At 39.6% G+C, this 21,824-nt stretch overlaps 1 protein-coding gene across 1 annotated transcript; it reads right to left on the bottom strand.

The window, feature by feature from the left end:
• Positions 1-1,827: 1,827 nt before the first annotated feature.
• On the bottom strand, positions 1,828-6,241 carry LOC103149069 (dickkopf-related protein 2-like). Its single transcript, XM_007568084.2, has 5 exons — positions 6,003-6,241; positions 5,720-5,921; positions 4,152-4,308; positions 3,934-4,065; positions 1,828-2,989 (listed from the first exon to the last, which is right to left on the bottom strand). The coding sequence occupies exons 2-5, from the start codon at positions 5,873-5,875 to the stop codon at positions 2,607-2,609; spliced, it is 828 nt and encodes a 275-aa protein (XP_007568146.1). The 5' UTR covers positions 5,876-5,921; positions 6,003-6,241; the 3' UTR covers positions 1,828-2,606.
• Positions 6,242-21,824: the final 15,583 nt, after the last annotated feature.

The following is a 21,824-nucleotide window of genomic DNA, read 5'->3' as shown; positions in this document are numbered from 1 at the left end:
TAATTTGGTGGTTGGTTGGAGTACGAGTCAAACTGACTTAAAATTAAATAAATTACGGCTGTGAAGGTGTAAATGACCTCTGGGAGTTGAACAGATGGACCAAGTGAAATATGGTAATAAACCCAAAAACAGTAGTGAATTAGAGAGGAAATTTGAGTAAATTAAAATGTAACCAACCTCTCTGAAAGCTAATCCCTCCCCAAATTAAAAAAAAAATTCCAACAAAAAGGTCAGAGCCAAAAACACACGGCCCACTGTGGGGATTGTAACCTGCCTCGCCACCAGGGGGAGCTGTGTGTCTGATGGTTTTATACTGGGATGAAGTTTTAACAAACTGGGCCACTCTAACCAATAGAGTGGTTTGACCCTCTGTGTGGCAGAGGGTCAAACTGAGTTTGTGATTTTATCCTAATCTTTACTTTAAAGTGAGATGAGACCCATTTGGGCAGAAAATGTGCTTAGAAACTCAGATGTTGTCCACATGTGGGACCCATGTTGGCTGTAGAGGTTTGGATTTTTATATTTTGAGCTCTTTCATACGAAGAACTACCCTGGTGGTTCCCCAAATGGATCCTGTTTAATGAACCCAGAGGGTCCAAATATCCTGGGCCGACCAGAACCCACCCAGCCTGAACCAAACTCTGGTGGGGCCTCATGCACCAGCTGGGTGTAAATTTAGCTTAACTTCTTAATCCTGCAGGACCGGTTTAAGGGATTAAATACAAAAACACGTGGCTCTTCAAAATGTCAGTATTTGAATCTCAGTGTCTAATTACAACTCTGTAGAGTATGAATGAAACTGGAGTTGTTACGAAACCAGTTATTGATATGGGAGCTCATGTTTGTGTTTAAACTTTTAAATCTAACACAGTTTTCCAGATGTAAAATATTTTAGTTATATTAGTCTAATCAGTTTGTTATTGCAACTTCTTGATGGTAATATTCCCTGTAATGTGTTTAAGTGCATAACGGTCAATCCTTTGTTTTTCAGCCACATCTATAAATTTCTTTTCCACTTTTTAACAACTTTTCCCCTAATCCTGACTGGTTTCAAAACAAACTTTGATTTTTATGTTTGGAAATTAAATTTTTTTTTATCTTTCTGACTTTTTGCGCCTGCTACATACTTAGATGAGATGGTTTCTGCTGTCCGAAGTCCTTGTATTTTAATATTTATACATCACATAAAGTGCATTTAAGGAAAACTATGGCTCATAAATAATGTAAGTTAAAACTAGAAATTACAAACAGCTTAGTAAATGACAAAAATATGATTTTTTAAAATCTTTTTTTTATTTTATGTATTATCTATCAATAAGCTGGACTTATTTATCACAATAATATGTTGAATTTCTTTCATGTCTGATTATTATTTCTTCTTTTAATATATTATTTTTATAATAGTTTAGTTCATATAACAATTGAAGATCATAGCATTTTAGCTAGCTAAGCTAACAGCTACTACAAGCTAGCTGCTAGCAAAAAGATAAAGTCAAATATAGATAAAATCAGGTGTTCTTGAGACCAACATTAGATCTTTGACCCATAATGTCAGCAGTTTGAAGCTCGACTGGAAATGTTTTAATCCAGGGAGAAACTGTTAGCTATTTTCTTAAATGTTCTCAAGGGGCCAGCTAGCTTAGTCAGCTAGCATAACATCTATTGGTAGAAATTAAGCAGTAAAAAGGTAAATAAGGTTCAGAGGTCTTGTGTAGTAAATGTGCTTTTACTATTGTACAAAACAGAAAACTATAGCAAGAAGCAAATTTAATCACAAAACATTTTTAACTTTCAGTTAAACTGAATAAATGTGAATAATTACACAGATTTACCACAAAATACAACATTTATATAAAACTAACTCTTTCAAAATATCAGTGCAATAAAACATATGTAGTCTAGAAAGAATTAATTCATTTATTTAGTTTTTACTCAGGGAATAAACCCAGTAAAATTAGCTAAAATGTAAAAAGTTTGACAACATTTACATAAAATGTTTTTATAAGTTTAAAACAGATATACAAGTTATATGAAAGGATTCTAACAATGGTGAACAGCTGGATGGGGGTCAGAGCGATAAAACTGTTTACATGTCTGTGGTACAATGTTATAAAGATGGAATATTTAATCCAAATTTTTAGAAATGTTGACTAAATTTGGTTAATATTTTATTTAACTCACCAAACATCATTAGCTTAACTTGGTTTCTCTGGGTTTGACTTTTGGACCTTGTAGATTTACTGATGAACAGATCAAAAGCTGAAACCAATGTGTGAATTACATCAGATATGCATCAACATTTGCCCCTGTGTTGTTAGGGTAGAAGGGGTCAGACTGGATTTCAAAGCGGTTTGGCTCGTCCAGACGCCCTGGAGGAAATCACACCTGAACCTCAAAGGGTTTCGTGTCTCCTTCAGCTGGCGTGACAGGAAGCCGATGACCTTCCAGATATTTAAGGAGGCTCTGAGGGTGTAAACAGGAATGTTATTCACTCTTTCTTCAACAAATCTCTCTGCCACCCGTTGCCTCTGGCCTCGATCACAGACAGAGGAGCTTTTGCTCTGTCCATCCTTCCATCAGTCCGTTTTTCTCCCTGTTTGTCCAACTTATTTCCTCTGACACACGTGGAGTCTCGTCTTTGTCGCCACTGAAGACGACGAGGTTGCGGGCAGCATCGAGGTGTGGGCAGAGGCGTGCCGAGACAAGGAGGGGGAAACCTCAAACTTAGGTTTCATGGCTTGGTCCAGCAGTGAAGATGGCTGCAGTGGATGAGTCTGGCTGTTTGGGTTCGGAGCGGCCCGGCAGGTGAGTCCCTTGCCGCAGGAGCAGCGCTGGAACAGCTCCAAGCCCTGGTGGCCCTTACGCCGCTGACGCGTGCAGACCTGGCCCTCCCGCAACACCGGCTTGCAGATCCGGGCCCAGAAGTGGCGGGCGCAGCACAAAGTGTCCGAGCAGTCAGAGGAGCGCAGGCACGGGTCGCCCAGCTGACCTGGAACCAAAAAACTAAACTATTATTCTGCTTTCATCAAACTCCAGTCTGTTTGCCGAGAAAATCCATTGGTCAAAAAAACCCACAGCTAACTGTCGTTGAGTTAACAATCACACTTCCTGTTTGACTTGATGTTTTTTTATGCTTTACTGAACTGGAAGCTTGCAAAACAGGCAAGTAAATTAGCGCTTTGCAACTCCAGAGAAATTTATTTAGGGGAAACTAAATGTGACAAATATTTTCCACTAACCACTGAAATTAGCTTCATATTAGCGGATTAGTGGAAGTCCAGACCATTTGTCTAAAAAGTTTGGTTCATCAAACTCTGATGCAAACCATCCGTTTGCCTGGAAAGTCCACTTGGTCCGATGCAAACCGAAAAAGCAAAACCTAAGCTGGGTCGTTGTGTCGACCGATCACGTCTGCTCTTTGAGCTTATAAAAAAGCCACCAAAATAATTATTTTTTGTAGGCTTTACTCAACTAAAAGTTTACCAAACAAGAAAGTAAATTAGTTCTTTACAATTTGTACAGAAAAATTAATTTAGTGGAAAAATCCAACCAAAACAAACACGCTAGCCCAGCGCTAGCAGGAGAAATGGCTCCTTTTCTTTTACCAAACCACTAAAACCTGACATCACTCTATTTTTGTTTCCATTTAATGAAGAAAGAAGTTGCATTTAGTCTCTTCAGAGGTGTTTGTGTCGTTTCCTTCAGTGGTTCTTGGTGCAGCGCCCCCACAGGTCAGGAGGGGAACAGGATTTTTTAAAGGGTTTGGTTGGTTTGACTCAGAGCAGAGAGAACGAGATCCACAGCAGCTGGAGATGGAATAAATGTTGTAACTTTGGACCATCAGCTGGGAAAACAACCTTACTGATGAACACAGAAAACCGTCCTCTGAAGCTTTTTAACGACAACATCACTGAAATAAAAACTTAAATTCACCTCTACCAGACGACCCTTTACGGTTCACCCTCCCTCGTTTCCTCCATCCTCTCTTAGACGGCGGGTTCACGTCTCCATCAGCGTCCAGGACACTCTGAGACCAAAAACCGTCCAGCACAGGAACACAAATGTCTGCAAAACAAGTAAACAAAACAATCTATGTTAAAATTCTTCATATTTTCCAACTATATGACCACCATCTTAAAAGCAGGTCCTACTGCTGCTGCAGCGGTTGCCGGGGCAACACATGCTATCCCTGAGGCAGCGCCTGCTCCTGCGGCGGCAGGCGTGGCAGCGGGAGTGGGCGGGGCCTCTGGTCGGGACGTGGCAGTAGTTTCCCTCGGTGCACTCCAGGTCGCTCATGCACTGGAAGAGCTGCACAGAGACACACAAACCAAGGATTATTCAGCAAGTTTCCTCCAAATATTCCAGACTATTCAGGACGTTTAGGCGATGAGGGTCAGGACGTTTCAAACTAAATATTGTGATTAACCTGAAACTTTGTCAACACATTTTAACAGACCATCCAGGGAAGGATGGTTTTATGCAACTTCTGGTTTGTTGAAGTAACATTTTCAAATGCAACATATTTATAACAGAGTTACAAACATTCAGGCAGTTTGAAACATTTTAACAGTGAAACATTGTAGCAGAAGTTTTGATCCGATCTAGAATAGATTCTTCAGTATATTTTAGAAACATTGTAGCAGGATATTTAATGAAACTGGAAACATTTTAAATGATTTGTAGGTAAAATTTGAAACATTGTCGCTAAGCTGATATTGTTAGGAACACTGAGAAGATTTATTGATACATTTTAATGTTTAATTGTTGAAATTATTGAGTAGCTGCAGATAAACAGATCAAATCTGAAGCACTGTAGCAGATTAGGATGTAGATTAAGAAACTTTATGATGGAGTATGAAGCATTTTAACATGTTTGTTGGAGAGACGTAGCATCCATCCATCTGCACTTTATTGACTTTAACCAGGATGTTGGTCATGCTAACGTGATGTAACACAAAGATAGATATAAAGACTAATAACTGTAAAACAGAGCAGATAAAAGGAAACATAACAATCAGAACAATGGAAGCTGCTAACAGGAATCAGAAATCAGACACCAACCTGGTTAGCGTATGCTAACTGTGAGAATAAACTAAAGTACACATCAAGCAGGAAAACAACCATCTCCAGTCATGATCAATAGAGCTAAAATGCTGAGAGGTTTTATTTTGAAAATCTTCTTTTTCTCTTGGTTATTCTTTGTTAGTAAAAATATAACGTTCAGATATTGTTGTTCAAGTTATTCTAAGGTTTTTTGAGCCTCTATTTTTAATGTTAACTCTTTAAATTTAACTTCCTTCCTATAATCAGGTTGCTGAAGTTATTTTTTTAACTAAAACACTGAAATATGTCCCAAATTAGAAGAGGAATCCTCCAGATTCTGCCCTTATTTGTTAATTTGTCCTGTCTTGCAGTCTTCTCTTGGATTTTTGCTGCTTTTCCATTTCCTATAATATTCACACACGATCGATGTTAGGAAAATGTTTCTCAGGATTTAAAAGCACGAAAACAATAAACTCTCAGGGTTTTGCATAAATTTAACTAAAGAACTGGAACAAGCTGAAAGTCAGTAACTTAAAAACCCAATCTAAAGTTCCTCCCTTCACTATTTTCACTCTGTGGTTTATGTTTGGGTTTGTTTTACCTACATTTTGGACTCTGCCGTCTTTAACTTTGCAGCAGATCTCGGATATCTACAGTTTGTGCTGGTATCACTCACCGTCAGGTCCACGCCAGGACCCCACGCGCTCCTGTTCAGGGGCAGCGCGTGACCTTCCGTCAGGATCACGGTTCTGATGGAGTTCAGGCGGACGCGCGCGTCCACGCGGAGGAGCGCGGCCCCGACGCCAAACATCAGCACCAACTGGAGGCTCATCGCTGCGGGACGCGACGATCCTCAGATTTATCTCCAGGTTTAAGCGCTAAAATCACAGAAGGGTTAGCAAGAAATGATAACAACAGACACACCTGTGAGCGCGTGCGGGTCAGTAGCACAAACACACCTGCTGCTGGAAGATGCTCCGGTTCGCTCAGGTGAGTCAAACCCGCAACCTGATCCATTTATAGGCTGCCCCGGTCCGCCCCGCAACCCTCCCCGCCACACCTCCCGCGCGCATCGATACCTGCAACCATCGATACGGAGGCTGCAGATGGACATGTTTGGATTAGGACGTTTTGGTTTAACCCCAGCTGCACTGAAAAAAGAGAATGTAGCTCCAACTTAAAAAAAGTTTGTAATCAAATGAAGTTTACCAAACTGAATTTATTCAGTTTTCTAAACATGACAATTTAATAAACTTATTTGTTTAAACTTAATTTGATTACTTGTAGCAAATTAACATACTTTTTAAAAGTTGGTTCTCCTGTTTTCTTTTTTCAGTGTGGATGGATGAGAAACAGGAAGCAGGATAATGAAGAGCTCAGACTTTAATTCAGAATAATCATAAAACTTTGTGTAAATTTCACTGTGTCTCATAAGTGTTATGTCTTTACAAACACATTAACAGTAATCCAACATGTAACTAATTAAAATAAAACTTTGACTGAAATTATAGAATCAGTGATAAAAAGTGTTGAATTATGTTCAAAGTTATGCTTTTTATGCGAAAACATGCCATTAATAGGCCATCATACTACAGATAAGCAACCATTTCAACTCAAAAATCCTTTTTTAAACTATTGAATAAATCAACATATGAGCTGAGCAACAATATATTTATAGTTTCTAATCTGTTATTCAACCATCAGATTGATGTAAAGTGTTTCAGGAAGCCCTGATCTTTCATGTGACTCATTTAGAAACGTGGGCGGTGAATTTAGCATTAGCAACATGGTTAGCATTGAGATGCTAGCTTGGATAAAGGCTAATTCCTTTTAGCACAACTTCCATCCATCCATCCATCCATCCATCCATCCATCCATCCATCCATCCATCCATCCATCCANTTATGTTCAAAGTTATGCTTTTTATGCGAAAACATGCCATTAATAGGCCATCATACTACAGATAAGCAACCATTTCAACTCAAAAATCCTTTTTTGTTGCTAAACTATTGAATAAATCAACATATGAGCCGAGCAACAATATATTTATAGTTTCTAATCTGCTGTTCAACCATCAGATTGATGTAAAGTGTTTCAGGAAGCCCTGATCGTTCATGTGACTCATTTAGAAACGTGGGCGGTGAATTTAGCATTAGCAACATGGTTAGCATTGAGATGCTAGCTTGGATAAAAGCTAATTCCTTTTAGCACAACTTCCATCCATCCATCCATCCATCCATCCATCCATCCATCCATTTTCTTTACACCCTTGTCCCTGGTGGGGTCAGGGGGGTTGCTGGTGCCTCTCCAGCTAACGTTCTGGGCGAGAGGCGGGGTCACCTGGACAGGTAGCCAGTCAGTCGCAGTAGCACAACTTCAACACAACAACAATGTTTTCCAGCGTCCAGTCAGATCCATTAGAAGCAGGAATTATCCTCCAGTTTGCCGAGAGAAGCAGATTCATCTTCTGTTGATGTTTTCTTAGGGATGTGCGTCAGATTTACGGCCGTACTAGAAACACGAGAGCATGACAGTTCCGCCCGGAACCTTTGTAACAAACAAACAAAAACAAAACTTTAAAAATATGATTAATTGGCCTAAAAATGTTAAAAAATTAAAATCTATCAGACAGACAGACAGACTTAACTTGAGATATTTTGAAAATAAATATTGGCATAAATTTCACCAGCACCATCTCTTTATGTTGGGCGTAATCCAAGTAAAATTTACAGGCACCAGAAATATTTATGATTTTTTGGTCCATTTGAGTCAAAAACAAGAAGATGTCAGACTTCAAGCAGAGAGCAGAGAAAGTTAGTATGAATCCTAACTGGGTCATCAGTTATTTAAAGTCCCAAATATAAAAAACAACACAACAGATGAAAGGTTTTGCTTTGAAGCTAATTTTTAGAACATTTCCATCACTGCGTGAAAGGTGACTCTGTAAACAGTCGAGTCCTTTCTGTCTGTGACCTTTGTGAGAAACATTTAACATTTCCACAAACGACGCCCACGACACCTGAGGCTGCTTTCAGAGTCCGAGCCGCAGCCACTGATCACAGATAAGATAATGAGCTGGAAAAACCAAACCGCAGCGAGCCTCTACTGCCTCACACACACACACACACACACACACACACACACGAACACACACACTTCCTGTTGCACAGAAAACCACGGCTGCTTTTCACACACGTGAGAATCTGAATGTCTGGATGAAAAACTCGCTGATTCGTCGTTGCAAGCAGCTCCAGTCTGATGCAGAACATCTGTGATCAGCTTTCAAGTCTGAACTTAGGCCTGGACTTTGACTGGACCACTCACATCGTAGCATTAGGTGTTTTTGGTGATTGTCCTGATGGAAGATGCAGCTCCAACAAACTTTAACCTGACTTCAGTTCAGGTGTGTCTAAAATGAGGCGCGTGGGCCCATTTGTGGCCCTTGGAAGGATTTTTTGTGGCCGCTGTAGGAGGTTGATGCAAACTTTTCATTTAATAAAAATATTGATGTTCAGTTTATTGTTGAGGAGGAAAAAATAAATAAAAATAAAACTATTTTTGCTTTATTTGATGAGTAAAAGTATCATTTGGGAAAAACTGATTTATCTGATCATTAACTCTGACCTGCTTCCCTCCAGCATGATGCTGCCACCACCGTGTTTCATCACACAGGCTGTGAGTTCAGATCAATTCAAAATGGCTTCATCCAAGTCAACGGTTCATTGCATGCCACACTTTTCAGATTTTCAGATCTTTTTCACACTTGGTCTTTCATTTGTAATTCAAATTAAAGTTTCTGTGAAAACTTCTTTATGTTTGCAGTTAAACTCTTCATCACCATCAACAGCCCCGACTATTCAGACCTGATCTAAATAAATTTAATCTTTATTTTCAATGATCACATTGAGGGTTTTTTTTTCTCATCTTGGATCATTTAATATGTGCAGCGTTTGGTTTAAATTATTCATTTAAAGCAAATTCAGTGTGAAAATGTGAGTTATCTTTTTAAAGTTGTGTTGCTATGGTAACTAATGTTTGCGGGAGCACATGAAACGTTTTTGTCGTTGCCTCCATGTGGAGGAACTTATTCGTTACCGTGAACTCTGTGTCTCTAAGGTGAAACGTGGTGGTGGCAGCATCATGCTGTGGAGATGCTGGAGAGACACAGAGTCTGGATGGAGCAAAAAACAAAACGATCCTGTTGGAAAACCTGTTGGATGGTGAAAAACACCTGAAAAGGGAAAGTAATTCAACAAAGAATAGAAGTTATCTCTGGGTGTTCATACAAAATCTGTTTCTAGATGTGAATCTTTAGTAAATTTGTCCCAATAGTGAAACATTGAACAATTTAACTGCGTTGTTCAGATGCGGAAACAGATGGACAACAGCGCCGCGCGGTGGATTTTCCCTGCAACTGCAAGAACAGAAACGTTAGAATGACAGCAGCGATAAAAATATCAATAAAATATTCAAACTCGTTTTTAACTTAAACTGAAACACCGCAGAAAATTATATATGTGATTTATTTATTTTAATAAATGCTTAATTTACTCAGCTTGTGTCAAAGGCAAAAAATAAAAAATAAAAAATCGTTAAATATTTATATATAAAAAATACAAAAAAGTAAAAAGTTATTTTCATACAGAAAATAGTAAATTAGTGGAATTTCTTAATTTCTTTTATTTCAAGTCAAATGTTAAAGATCTTAAAGATTTGCCAAAATATTAACTTTGTTGTATTTTAAATTCAGTTTATAATTTGAGTCATTAAGGACAAAAAGGTCCTTATTAAAACGGCCAATAGCCGACTAATAAACTAATCACCAGTTCTAACGGTTTAAATGTCAGTTTGACTTTAATGTTTAATTTAACCACAAACTGGAAATCTCCAACAATAAATCTTCAGTTTCTTACAATAAAATAATATATTTTTACCACACCATTATGCTTTCTTAGCATTTCTTCAGTGGATAAACGAAATGTTTAAATTATATAAAATATATAACTATCAGAGTACCACAGAAAAATAGATATTTAAAAAATGGAGGAAAAGAAGCTAAAAGACAAATAAACTAAAACAGTTCAGATATTAATGACAAGAAACAAAGTTTTAAAGAAGCTCGTTCTGGTTTCACAGCCAACTTTTGGATTTTAAAAGCATTTCTACTAAATAAACGTACTGAACTTTGAATGATGTTTAATTTTATTTATACAGTGAAATCAGTTTCTATAGATCAAAAATGGCTGAAAAATACTGAGATTTTATAAATTTACAGGGTTTTTAAAAGATGGAAACACGTCAGGTTTAACTGCTACTTTTAAAAGAGGATAGAATAGAACATAATAGAATAGAATAGAATAATACAGAATATTCTTTATTGATCCTCAGGGCCTTATATATTGACAGCTACTCCATCTAAAGTGTTAAATATTTTTACATACAAATGAAACCATACACAATATAAAATTTATAAAAAAAATATAGACATAATTGTGATATTGTAAGTGATTTGAATATAAATCTAAAATAAACATATTAAATAAATACATAACTAGAATTCACATGGGAAATATAGTAATCTATGACTATAAATATAAATAAATCTATAAAAAGTTAGATTAAGGTCAGTCAGAGTCGGGAATCGTCTTCTGACTGTGGTGGATTTTGGTTGATGGAGCAGTCTGCTACGTTTAGCTGGAGAAGATCACAGTTATTGATGGTTTATTAGTCATAAATAAACTAGAAAGTAACTTTTTATCATTTCTGTGTGTCTTGGTTTGGTTGTTGAATCAGTTTTCTCACTCCTGCTTCAGTGGGTTTGGCTTGGCGTGTTAAACTATCACAGATGTTTGCTTGGATGTGATGGTCAAACCGGAGCACCCGGAGAAAACGGTTCATCAACAGGGAACACCCCTGACCCAGAACCAGGTAATAGAACCAGGTTCTGGTTCCTGTAAGACCCTTCGGTCTTCAGAAGGTTCGACAACATGGCAGAAATGATCCTGAGTGGAAAAGCCAAACAAGTACAGACTCTCCTAAGGGAAATTTAGGAAGACGAATTAACCTGTCACCAATGGTTTTTGGATGTTATTGGTTAGAATATAAAAGGCAACAGAGTCACAATAAGGGCAAATTAGAGAGACCAATGAAGCTACCATGGATGTTTTTTTGGGTGGTGATTGTCAAACCGGAGCGCCCGGAGAAAACCCAGAAGTTCAAAAGTGACTTTCTCCTACAAGCTGCGGAGGAACGCTTCGTCCCTCTCCTCCGCTCAGAAGAGGAAATTCCACCAGGACGCTCTGCGTCCTGGTGGAGTGCCTGTCATCCTCCTAGAGTACGTAGCTGGTTGACATTTGCAGTCTTTGAGTGAGTCCACAGATTCTGCCCTGGAGCTTGGACGTTTCTCTATTAGCCTCGGTATGACGGCTTTTTTCTTCTGCTGGCTGTCTATTGAATCCTCTGTAGACGTCTTGCTTCTAGGCAGGGCTTCAGCTGCGGCCTCTGGACTATCCCTTGACTCTTCCTCCCAATTGTACCAAGCACTTGGAAACATTCCTGTTTGTTTCCTTTCCTGGATGGGACTCCTTGAAGCGGTTGACTCTTCAGTGATGCTCTCTTCATAATCTGAATCACTGGCAGAGTCACTGGAAGACTCCTCTGATTTCTTGGATTTAGGAGAGTCTCTTGTTACATCCGAAGAAGTTTCTGCTGCTGCAGCTGCAGCTTCTGCAGCAGCCTCCAGTTCCTTCATATATGCCTCAATGTCTGGTTGGAAGGCTCTGTATTCCTTCTGGAGAGAAGTGATTTTAGTCCTGAAATAATTCAAGCGTTTGGTCAGCTTCTCTCTTTCCTTTTTCTCCTTTGAAAACGAAGAAAACATGGATTTGGTCCCAAGCTTTGCGCTTGCTTTCAATTCCTCGATCTTCTTCAGACGAGCAGCCTGGGTCTGCTGCAGATCCTTGACCTTCTTCTCCACGTCCTTGAAGGCAACCTCCCAGCCAGTCTGATCCGAAAGCCTTTCCGTCAACACCAGAACCTCTAGTTCCAGCTCCCCGTTGAGGATGCTGAGCCTCCGTTTCTCGTCGACTGCGCAGAGAAACTGATATTTCAGCATCGGCACGTTGATCGTCTGTTGGCTCAGTGATTTGAGCATACCCTCCAGTTTCTGGTTCTTTCTGAACGCTTCCTTCCCGCTTTCATCGTCCGAGGTGGCTTTCTTCTTTACAGTGACCAAGTTGTACATTTTTAATTTCTGCCTGATCTCTCTGAAGTAGTTGTCTTGAATCGTCATCATCTCTTTGTTTTCCCTTTCTTTCTCTGTGAATTCTTCAAATAGCTTCGTTTGTTGAACAAGTTGTCTTGACAAGATGCCAACATTTTTTCTTAACTCTTTGTTAAGAAACATCAGCCTATCCTGACGTTGTTGGGCCCCGTGGTTCAACGACTTCATCATGGGTTCCTCAATTAGCTGCTCATTCGTGTTTTTCAACACATCAAAAAGCATCGCCCTTCTTTTGCATAAACTATCCAGTTTTTGTTCCTCGTCTGCCCAGATGTCAAATTCCAAGTTCAGCTTGTAGAGCCGCTTCTCGCATTCTTTGAAAAACACCCTCTCATCTTTCTCCAGCCTCTTCCGATTTTGATAGCGGCTTCTGCGGTCCGAGGCGTTCTCCAGGTCTGCATTGGTCTTTACCAGCTTCTGGATCGCCTTGTTGTTCTTTTTGCGCACTTTCTCAGCATCGTAAAAAGCAGTTACTGCTTTCTGCTTCTCAACTTTGTACATTTTGAGGTTTTTCTAGCAGCTTAAAGCCAAAATTGTCAGAGCAAAACGTAACGTAGGTCAGACAGCTTCGAGGTCCAGAGACAAATGGAGAGGATTCTGACAAGTCATAGCCAGGGGCTGTATCATCAAGTGATGTCACTGATGACATCATCAGGCGGTGTGATGTCACCGCCTGATGACATCACACCGCCTGATGTGTGTCATCATACCCTCCCAGCAGGGTTCTTTTTTGTCACAATAACAGATTCTCATGGATGATAAATTGTGCCAGAAGTTACTGCAATAAACAATAATAATCTTTAAGTAATATAGCGGCTTAGTAATACAAGAACAAATTCAAGCAATTGTGAAAAATGGTATAACAATAAAAAATACCCTGAATAAACTTTAAATTTGAATGTCTATTGACGTACAAACCCTCCAACAAGGTTGTGGTGACTGGCAGAGTAAGTTCATGCAGCAACAAACACGTACAGTAGGCAACATGTCCATCCTGCAGATAAAAGCTGCATTAGCTAAGCTGATTTTACTGGTTCAGCTGTAAATATCACCGATGTTTATCCAAGTATTACAGCGAGGTGAGTGGAGTTTTCAAAAATCGTGATCAGGTAATAATTATGTACTTATATTGTAGGTAAGTTACCTGCCTACCAACATGGCTGTCAGTTACTGTGTGACGTCCGCCGGACCACTTTTTTCAGTAACGAGTAATCTAACGCATTAGAAGCCATAACTAAGCTGGCAAAAACAACTTGGAAAAACAATTTCCATCCTTCCGGTCCTCACTTCCGACGTTCATACTGGCGCCTAGAGTGATTAAGTGACGTAGTTGTAAAGAAAGTGTCAACACACAAAAAAATCTGTAAACTAAAACCGTTATGTTTGCAACTTTAAATATAGTCTAAAAATAACTCTAGTTTTAGTATACGATGAAACAATTTTAGTTGCTCAATATTAAAAACATGCTCATTTACAAAGTAAACATACATTTTATCAACTCCCGACTCTGTTGTTTTCGTTAAGCTGCCGTTCAATAATACAAAACCGGAAATTTAATAGTTTTTTCAAAAATAAAAGCGTTAAATCTAAAACCGGAAGTTAATTATAGATAAATCTGATAAAACGAAGTAAAGACGATAAGCGCTCAAAAGGAATACAAACAAATAAATAACGTAATTTGGGGTTATTATAATTGCCATTGGTCTCCCCTGATTAATTGTATAAAATAGTGAATATTTATACTGGATATTTGGCTATTAGTTATACTTTTAAAAAAATATTTTTTTTTACCATAAATGTATGACTTCATACCGTTTACAAGCAGGTTGCTAGTTGGGGTTTTTGGGCTTGTTTTCATAGCTGGTTGCTGGTTTTTCTATCCAGATCTGGCAACACGGGGCTCCACGGAACAGCGGAACCGCTGAGTGAGGAACCGAGGCTCCAACGGCCCGTTTTAATTTACCGGCTTCCGTTTTTTTCCGGCCCTGTCGACATTTCGTAACGGTGTTCTGGAGGCGAAACCCGAACCGGAGAAGATGGAGCGTGGAGGCGGCGGTGTGAGGAAATGTAACCGTGTTTCCGTGACGTCGGAGCGGCAGCTCCAGCTCCGGCGGGCCGCTGTCAGCCACGGCCTGTCCGGCGCAGGAAGCGCTCTGCCTGGGTGTGAAGACCGGAGCGCAGCGCTGCCTCTGAATGCTACGTGAGTCCCGCTTTTATTTTTACTTGAGGTTTACTTTCTGCTGTTTGGTGTCAGCTTGTGGTTTGCTGCTCTGTAACTGTTATCTCAGCTGCTGTGTTTGTCACAGCGACACTTTCTTACATAATTATTATTAGACTCTAATCTCTAATGTCTCAGTCGGACTCTGTCCTTCAAGATAATATTGTTTTGACATTAAAAAGTTATTCCTTGTATAAATTCTAGTGTGTTTATGGTTAATTCAAATTAAAAAAAAATTTCATTAATCACTGAGGGAAATTAAATGTAATAAGCTTCAAAAAGGCTCTCCGGTAGCAGTCAGTCTTCCAATGATTTAGAAAAAGCCTCTGACTGAAGACTGTTGCTGTATGACAGTGTCATGACACGCCAACAGCAGAGATGATATTCCACAGTAACATGTCAAGGGCTACACCATCAGTTGTTGGTAAGCGCTGCTAATCCACTTCCTTTGCTTCTGCTGCCTCTTTTTTAAAGGAATCCTTCATTAGTTGTAACAGTACTTCTTATTTGAGAAACATATTGCAAATTAACTACAAAAAGGCAAAAAACACACACAAAAAAACCCTTCCTGATTTTTTTTTAATGTTGTTGCCATGCTTTTTGTGCTGCAATGCATCCTGGATAGATGGCATATGCTACTTGCTAAGGCGCTAGCTCCGTCCATCCAGAACAGTAATTTTTGCACATTCAGTAACATTCAGACTTTTCAATTTGAACCAGAACATGTTGAAACAGAAATGCATAAATGACAGGAACAAATGAAAACGAGGAGAACCAAAAGGTTAACGATGAATGAAACAGCTGCTGCTTGGAAATGCTAACCTGAAATGTTTATGGTTAGCATTGGGATCAAAACATTTTCTCAAATATATTGGAATGATGCTACAAAAACTAAAAGATGCTTCATTGTCACTTTAAACATCAACTGTTGTGGTTTTGCGTTAGCCTCTGCTAATGGTGTTAGCCTCTGCTAATGGTGATAGCTCCTGCTAACGGTGTTAGCTCTAGCTAACATAGAAAACGTTAGATTATAAGCAAATCATGTTTATGTGTTTCAAGACGTCTTTGCTGTGTAATAGTTCATTTTCAGGCAGTTTTCCTCTATCCAGATATTTTGTGGGCTGCCCTTGTTAGCCTAAATGTCCTTAACGTCTGAAGTTTTGTTTCAGGCTTCAGTCCATCTGCGTCATCAGCCTGGGATCTGTCACACAACTGAAAACATTTTGACCTCCATAGCAGAAAAATACAATATTTTTTAAGTAATTATGAGTTTTTACATATAACAAAACGTACAACTTTAGGTTATTAGCTTCGTTTGGCTAGTCGTCTTTTGTTTGACAGGAACACACAACTAATTAATATTACTACTGAACATTTGGAGAAAATGTAAAATGGAGAAGATTCGTAACTTTGACTGTAAATGTTACAAGAGAATTAAAGAGGATTCTTGCAAATTGATTTTTAGCAGCATGAGAATAATTAGACACCTTGAAGCTAACAGGCGTAAATCCTTACGATGACAACATCCACCATAAAGACACCGGTGAAAAGAAAGCTTAAATGATCCGAGGCATCCATGTCTGCAGGAATACTTTTCAGTTTGACTTTCAGAACTTTTATTGTTTGTGGAGCATGATCACGATACATTGTGCTTAATGATTTATTGTGAAATCTGTTGAAGACTCAATGAAATAATTAGTCGGGTTTTCTTCAGGCTGAAACGTCCAACGTGTTCAATTCAATTTAGTTTATTTCTATAGCACTAATTCACAGCAGATATACTCTGAACGCACTTTACAAGAAAATGTTTTTCAGTTTAATCACACACATTCCTAACAGCACAGTATTATTTAAAGAAGATTAAAAAGTATTTGCAAACACTAAGGTTTGTATTTCTACCCATATTTGGACTCTGTTGATTTCAATTCATTCTAAGTGCATTTATTACCAGTATAATCCTGTTCTTAATCCAAACCACCAACCCTAGAAAAGTAAAGTTTGCTGCATCATTGCCAGCCTTCACACAGTGATCCAACTGTTAGCTGAGTGCCAGCAGTGAGTCAGAGGGAGCAACCAGGATCACACAATGAGCCCGTGTTGGTTTAGAGACAACGCCCTCCTGCCAGCAGACCAAACAGACCCCAGTCTCAGCGGAGACGCGGCGCTGTTGACACAGCAGCTGGGCTCCAAGGCCGGGGAGAAGAGGCACAGGGTTTCCTGAAACGGCTCAAACAGGAACAGGAAGCGGATATTTGTTGTCAACGCCTCTTGCATGTCTGAGGAAAGTTGGCCCCACTTCTCACTTTCAGGGGTGAGATTTCTGAGGACTGTTCTGCTTTTTCAGCCCACAGGATCTCTGTGAAAACTTTCCTTTTCTTAGTTTTGAGCTTTTCTGCTGTGTTTTGAGCCATTTTTGTGTTTCAAGGCCCAGTTCTGCTTCAGCATTAATGCTTTTTGGTAGAAGTCATGGTGGGTTCTGTGATGGGAAGCTGGTCAGGTCCTGATCCAACTCAACACTTCCAAACCATGGCACTTCCACCTCTAACCACAGTTGGTATGAAGTTCTTTACCTGGAATGCGTCTGTCCTGGTGCCAAATAATTCAGATTTAGACTCGTATTAGTCCAGAAGTCTTTGTCTGTTTGTGTGTTTCTTGAGGAGCAAAAGTTTTCCAGTTGAAAACTCTTTATAACGGTCAAACTTGATTCGTTTTTTGATTGGACAGTCGTGATTTTTTGCATCCACAGTCGCAGGACCTTGCTGTTGGTCCATGGTGACATTGTCGGAAACTGTTTTTAGCATCTTGCAGTCAGCTTTACTCATGGATTTACATCAACAACTTCTCAACCAACATATTCAATCTGTGATGAGACCGTCGTACTTTGTGGTGATCAGTAGCTCCAAGATCAAACCCTGACGTTCAAACCTTTTCATCAATTGTGGTGGAAGATGATGAAACTTGTAGATTTGCTTTCTGATTGGACAGTCGTGATTTTTTGTATTAACATTATCAGGACCTTGTTGGAGGTCCATGGTGACATTGTTGGGTTTTTGGAGACTGCTTTAGCATCTTGAGCCAGCTTTCAGGGTAAAGAGGCGTTTGCTGATGGAAGTAAAGCTCAGCGATGTTTGGAAGAGAGATTGTGAACAGTGTCTTTTTGGGCATCACCATGTTGAAATCCTGACTTCTCCGCCTGTGTTAGCTGGAATACTGTCGTCAAACCCAGCAATGAGTTTCACCTTCCAAGGCATTAGTTAAAAATATAGGGTTAAACTTTGCTTGCTCCAGATTCAAAGTTTAAACAAATCTTTATTTTATCAATAAAGGTCAAGGCAGTTTCGTCCCACTGTGGATTTGAGTTTATCACCAATGCAGGGCATAGATGGCATGTTTTTGGTACTTTGCCGAGGTTGTGGCAGATCTTCCGTCGTTCCCTCTGTTTTTGTCTAACAAGGCGGTCAGATGGTTGCCTGAACTGGAACAAACCCACGTCGTCTGCCTACGTTAAGTTTGAGTCAAACCCAGAAGACGGCGACCTTGACAGAGGCGTCTCATTCTTGCATCTGATGGTTACACACCAGAGGAGGGTTACAGTACAGGAGCCAAGGAGCGCAGAGTACATTGCATTTCCACAGGAAGCGCAGAAACCCCGATGGCTTCCTGTTGACTTCCGTGGTGGCGCAGCTGCCAGTAAACAAGTCGTTGACGCACGTATCTAATGTTCCCGCAACTGATTAACTTTTAAAATGCAGAACAAATAGGCGGAAGTTCGGTTCAGTCCTGATAGTCGGGCTGTTTCTCTGACCTTCAGATTCCTCGTGAACTCTTTGTCAGAGAGTTTCTACTGTTCAGATGGAGTCAGTAATTATGGAAAGAAAAGCAATCTGTGTATCTGAAGAGAATCAGTCTGATGGAGTTCCACAGGGCCGTGTGCTCGGATCCATCCTTTTTACTTTTATATAAGCTTTTCCTCTGTTGTTTCAACATAAAAATATGGTTTTCAGATAAAAGTCAAAACAAATTACAGCATCAAATGTCCAAAATGCTGCGTGGAAAGTTTTTACTGGTACAATTTGAAGTTAGATGACTTGGATTTGAGTTTTTCTTCCCTGGCAGCTTTCAAGCCAAAAGGAGTATTTTAAACGCTTCTCCTTCCATCTATTTGTTTTACAGCTGGTAGAAATTAACTTGTTTGCTTTTCCAGATCTTATTTGAATATAATTTTATGATGTTGTACTTGATAATCATCCATTTAAAATGGATATCTGTAACATGAACTTGGAAGTCGTTTGATGTAAATTGCAGCTGTTTTATGTAGGTAAACGATTTAAAATGTGTGGATTTCTCAGGACGAATAATTGTGTCTTTTATCGCAGACTTTATTTTTGACGTAGAGTTGTGGTTTTTGGGGCTACACAGTTAAAACTGTTGTTTGGCAGAATCGGAACAAATTTTTTCCCCTCTACGATGTATAATTGTTTGTAGATTAGAGGTGAATCCTTTATTTCTGGTGATATTTTAGGTATAGCACAGACTTCCATCCCAGTTGAATGCGTAATATGTTTATTATCGAAGCGTAAATAGTTTGGATTCTGGCTGCTGACTGCTGGACTGGAAGGTTTACTGTTTAAACTGGGAATGTGAGGTTTGTTTTTTTCTTCTCATAAGCTATTTTTGTACCAAATTGAAAACAGAGGCTGGTATCGACTTGAGGCCACTGCGCTGGGTGTTTGCTCTCCTCTGGAGTCTGGATAGACTCCTAGAGCTAGAGCACATGGAAGTGGCTATTACCAATGGTCAAGTAAGGCAAACGAGCCATAACTGCAGAAAATGGCTGTGCATCCAGGACGGGGTGGGTGGGAGCGTGTATATTTTTCAGCCGGTGAAATGTGGGAACCGTTATCCGGAGGAAAATGTCTGGAATGTCAGCTGCTGTCTGCTGGGCTGGCAGGTTTTCAGTACAAACTGGGGACCCCGACATTATTTTTTCAGTCTGGCGGCGTTTACAGACTGAATGATGACAACGCTACCACAATGTGACTAAATTTTATTAAAAATTATGATTTTATGTTTCTTTTCATGTCCTTGAAACCCACAAACTTCTGAATCCATTTCCCTCCTGTGTTACTGTTGATCCCCATTCAAGGCAAAGAGCCTCTGGATTTTAATATTTCGTTTTGTTAGAAGAAAGTTGATATGTTGCAGTTCAGGCTGGTATTTTTCAGAGACAGACCTCAGCTGAAGGATTACCAGCTGTGCTCGTAAACTCTCTCTGCTGACAGTGTTTTCTCTCCGTAAGCGTTTTTATTGAGTCATAAACCTTTGCTCCGTTTATCAGGATATTTTCTCTGGTATGTTTGGGATCATTTGCTGCGTTTCTGTTACAAATGTGCACAAAACTTCTGACATTAGACAATTTCACAGTTGAGGTGTCTCCATTAAATAAGAAGTGTAATTAAATCACGTGATAATTGTTTAAAAATCACGGCTGTGACAGACGTAACGACTAACGTGAGATATAATCAGGCATCAGAAGAGACGTCGCCGTCTTCATCCAAACAACAAGCCGTCTGCTCCTGGCTGCGAATAAATGCAGCGTTTTTGGGGAACTGTTGGTGATTTCATACGTTTGTCTCCACAGTTGTGTGATGTGGAGACAAATGTTGGGCAACATGCAAGATTTTCCCACAAGACTGGAGACCTTGTTTTAATCTTGTTTTATATTTGAAACCATAAAACAGGTAGTGGAGCAGCAGTAACCAGGATTAACCAGGAGAAAAAACAGTTTGTCACTCGTTGCCACTACGGTTATTATTTGATTAAATGTGTTTTCTGAACGGAGGATACCGGCTTCCTGTTCCAAGTTTGACTAAATAAATCACTGCTGCACTTGGAGCCACTCTGGAAAATAAAAACTTTGTTTGCAGCTGGAAGGAATTTGTGTTTGCCTTTAAAAACAACATAATTTTTCCAGGTACTGCATCTTTTGTCTTCTGTTAAGTTTTGTGATTACCGTAGCTAATAGAGTAACTCATAGCCCCCCCAAAAATCACCCTTAAAAAAACAACAGACAAAGGACGCAGAATTTTGTCGATGATTGATAAATTTGTCCAGTCGTCCAACTTTAGTGGAGACGACTGCGAATTGTCCAAAGACAGACAATTACAAATACGAGCGTTGATTGTTTGCCACAAACTGCCATGCAAACTCCTGAAATACGATAAAAATGTTTCCATTTCTGTTTCCCAAACGGTTGAAAAATTACCTCATCGAACGCAAAAACGTTTAATTGAAAAGTGAGTTTTCTCAAAATTGGTTTGTTACCATTAAGCAAATTTATTTTCATAATTCCATGATGTTATGCTCAGTAGAAGAGATGCTAACGGCGATTTTCCTTGGTGCTTCTGCACGTTTGAGCTGCTGCAGGAAAACCCTGAAATAAACTCAACTGTCTCTTTAAAGAGTTGTGATAGAAAACGATAATCAAACTCTGATCAACGGTTACGCTAGCAGCTAAAACCTGATAATCGCTGCAGATCCGTCATGTTGATGGTCAGGTGTTTGCTTTATGACCAATGAACTCTTCTTATGTGTAAAATTAACTTAAAGAACCTTCATTCTGCATAGCGTGTTCATGTAATGCTGTTAAAGAACGCCGTGTCCTTTTAATGGTTAATTCCTGCAGTGGTGCCATAATTTCCCCTCAAAGCAAATGATTAGGTGTTCAGATTATTCTTCATGCTTCAGGTTTTGAATCCAGAGTTTGTAAATGTTATGGGAGAGATGATGTGTTGGTTTAAACTCCGATAAACATCATAAAATCCACAGTTGGGATGAAACCTTTGACGATCCCATCACAGCCGAACTGATGAACCAAACGAAGCTCGTTTTCATGGTTCCTTTGGATTTTTGATCCGATCAAAACGAGCTGCGGATCCCGGCGTTCCCAGCCCGTCAGACAGCAGGCACAGGGGGATTCTGGGAAAAACCCCAACAATCTGTGAATGTGAATGCAACAAGGAGAGAAATCCTGGTGAGGAAGAGGAGAAATCTTCATAGGATACGTGTTTGTTTCGCCACAATCGCCGATGTGATGAAACGTCCAAACAGCCGGGTTTCCTGTGGGATTAGAAAGAATCGGGCTGGTTGTGTGTAAAGAAGCTAAATAACTTCATAAAAAGCCACTTTCACATCCCGTCTGTTGGCTCTTCATCACAAATTATTGAGGAAATTTCCAGCTGTGGTCAGAGGCTGCAGTCCAGCAGGCAGCAGGGCTGCTGC

This window comes from Poecilia formosa, unplaced genomic scaffold (assembly GCF_000485575.1).
Source record: "Poecilia formosa unplaced genomic scaffold, Poecilia_formosa-5.1.2 Scaffold217, whole genome shotgun sequence".
Lineage (NCBI taxonomy): Eukaryota > Metazoa > Chordata > Actinopteri > Cyprinodontiformes > Poeciliidae > Poecilia > Poecilia formosa.
The sequence above is the reverse complement of the archived record's forward strand: the minus strand, read 5'-3'. Positions and strand labels throughout refer to the sequence as shown.

Bases quoted from the DNA above. Each gene is read 5' to 3' on its own strand.
- LOC103149069 (XM_007568084.2), bottom strand. From the start codon at position 5,875: ATGAGCCTCCAGTTGGTGCTGATGTTTGGCGTCGGGGCCGCGCTCCTC. The intron at 4,066-4,151 runs GTAGGACCTGCT...CTTGTTTTGCAG, and splicing joins CGGCAACCGCTGCAGCAGCA to ACATTTGTGTTCCTGTGCTG. The intron at 2,990-3,933 runs GTGAATTTAAGT...TTTTGGTTCCAG, and splicing joins TAAAGGGTCGTCTGGTAGAG to GTCAGCTGGGCGACCCGTGC.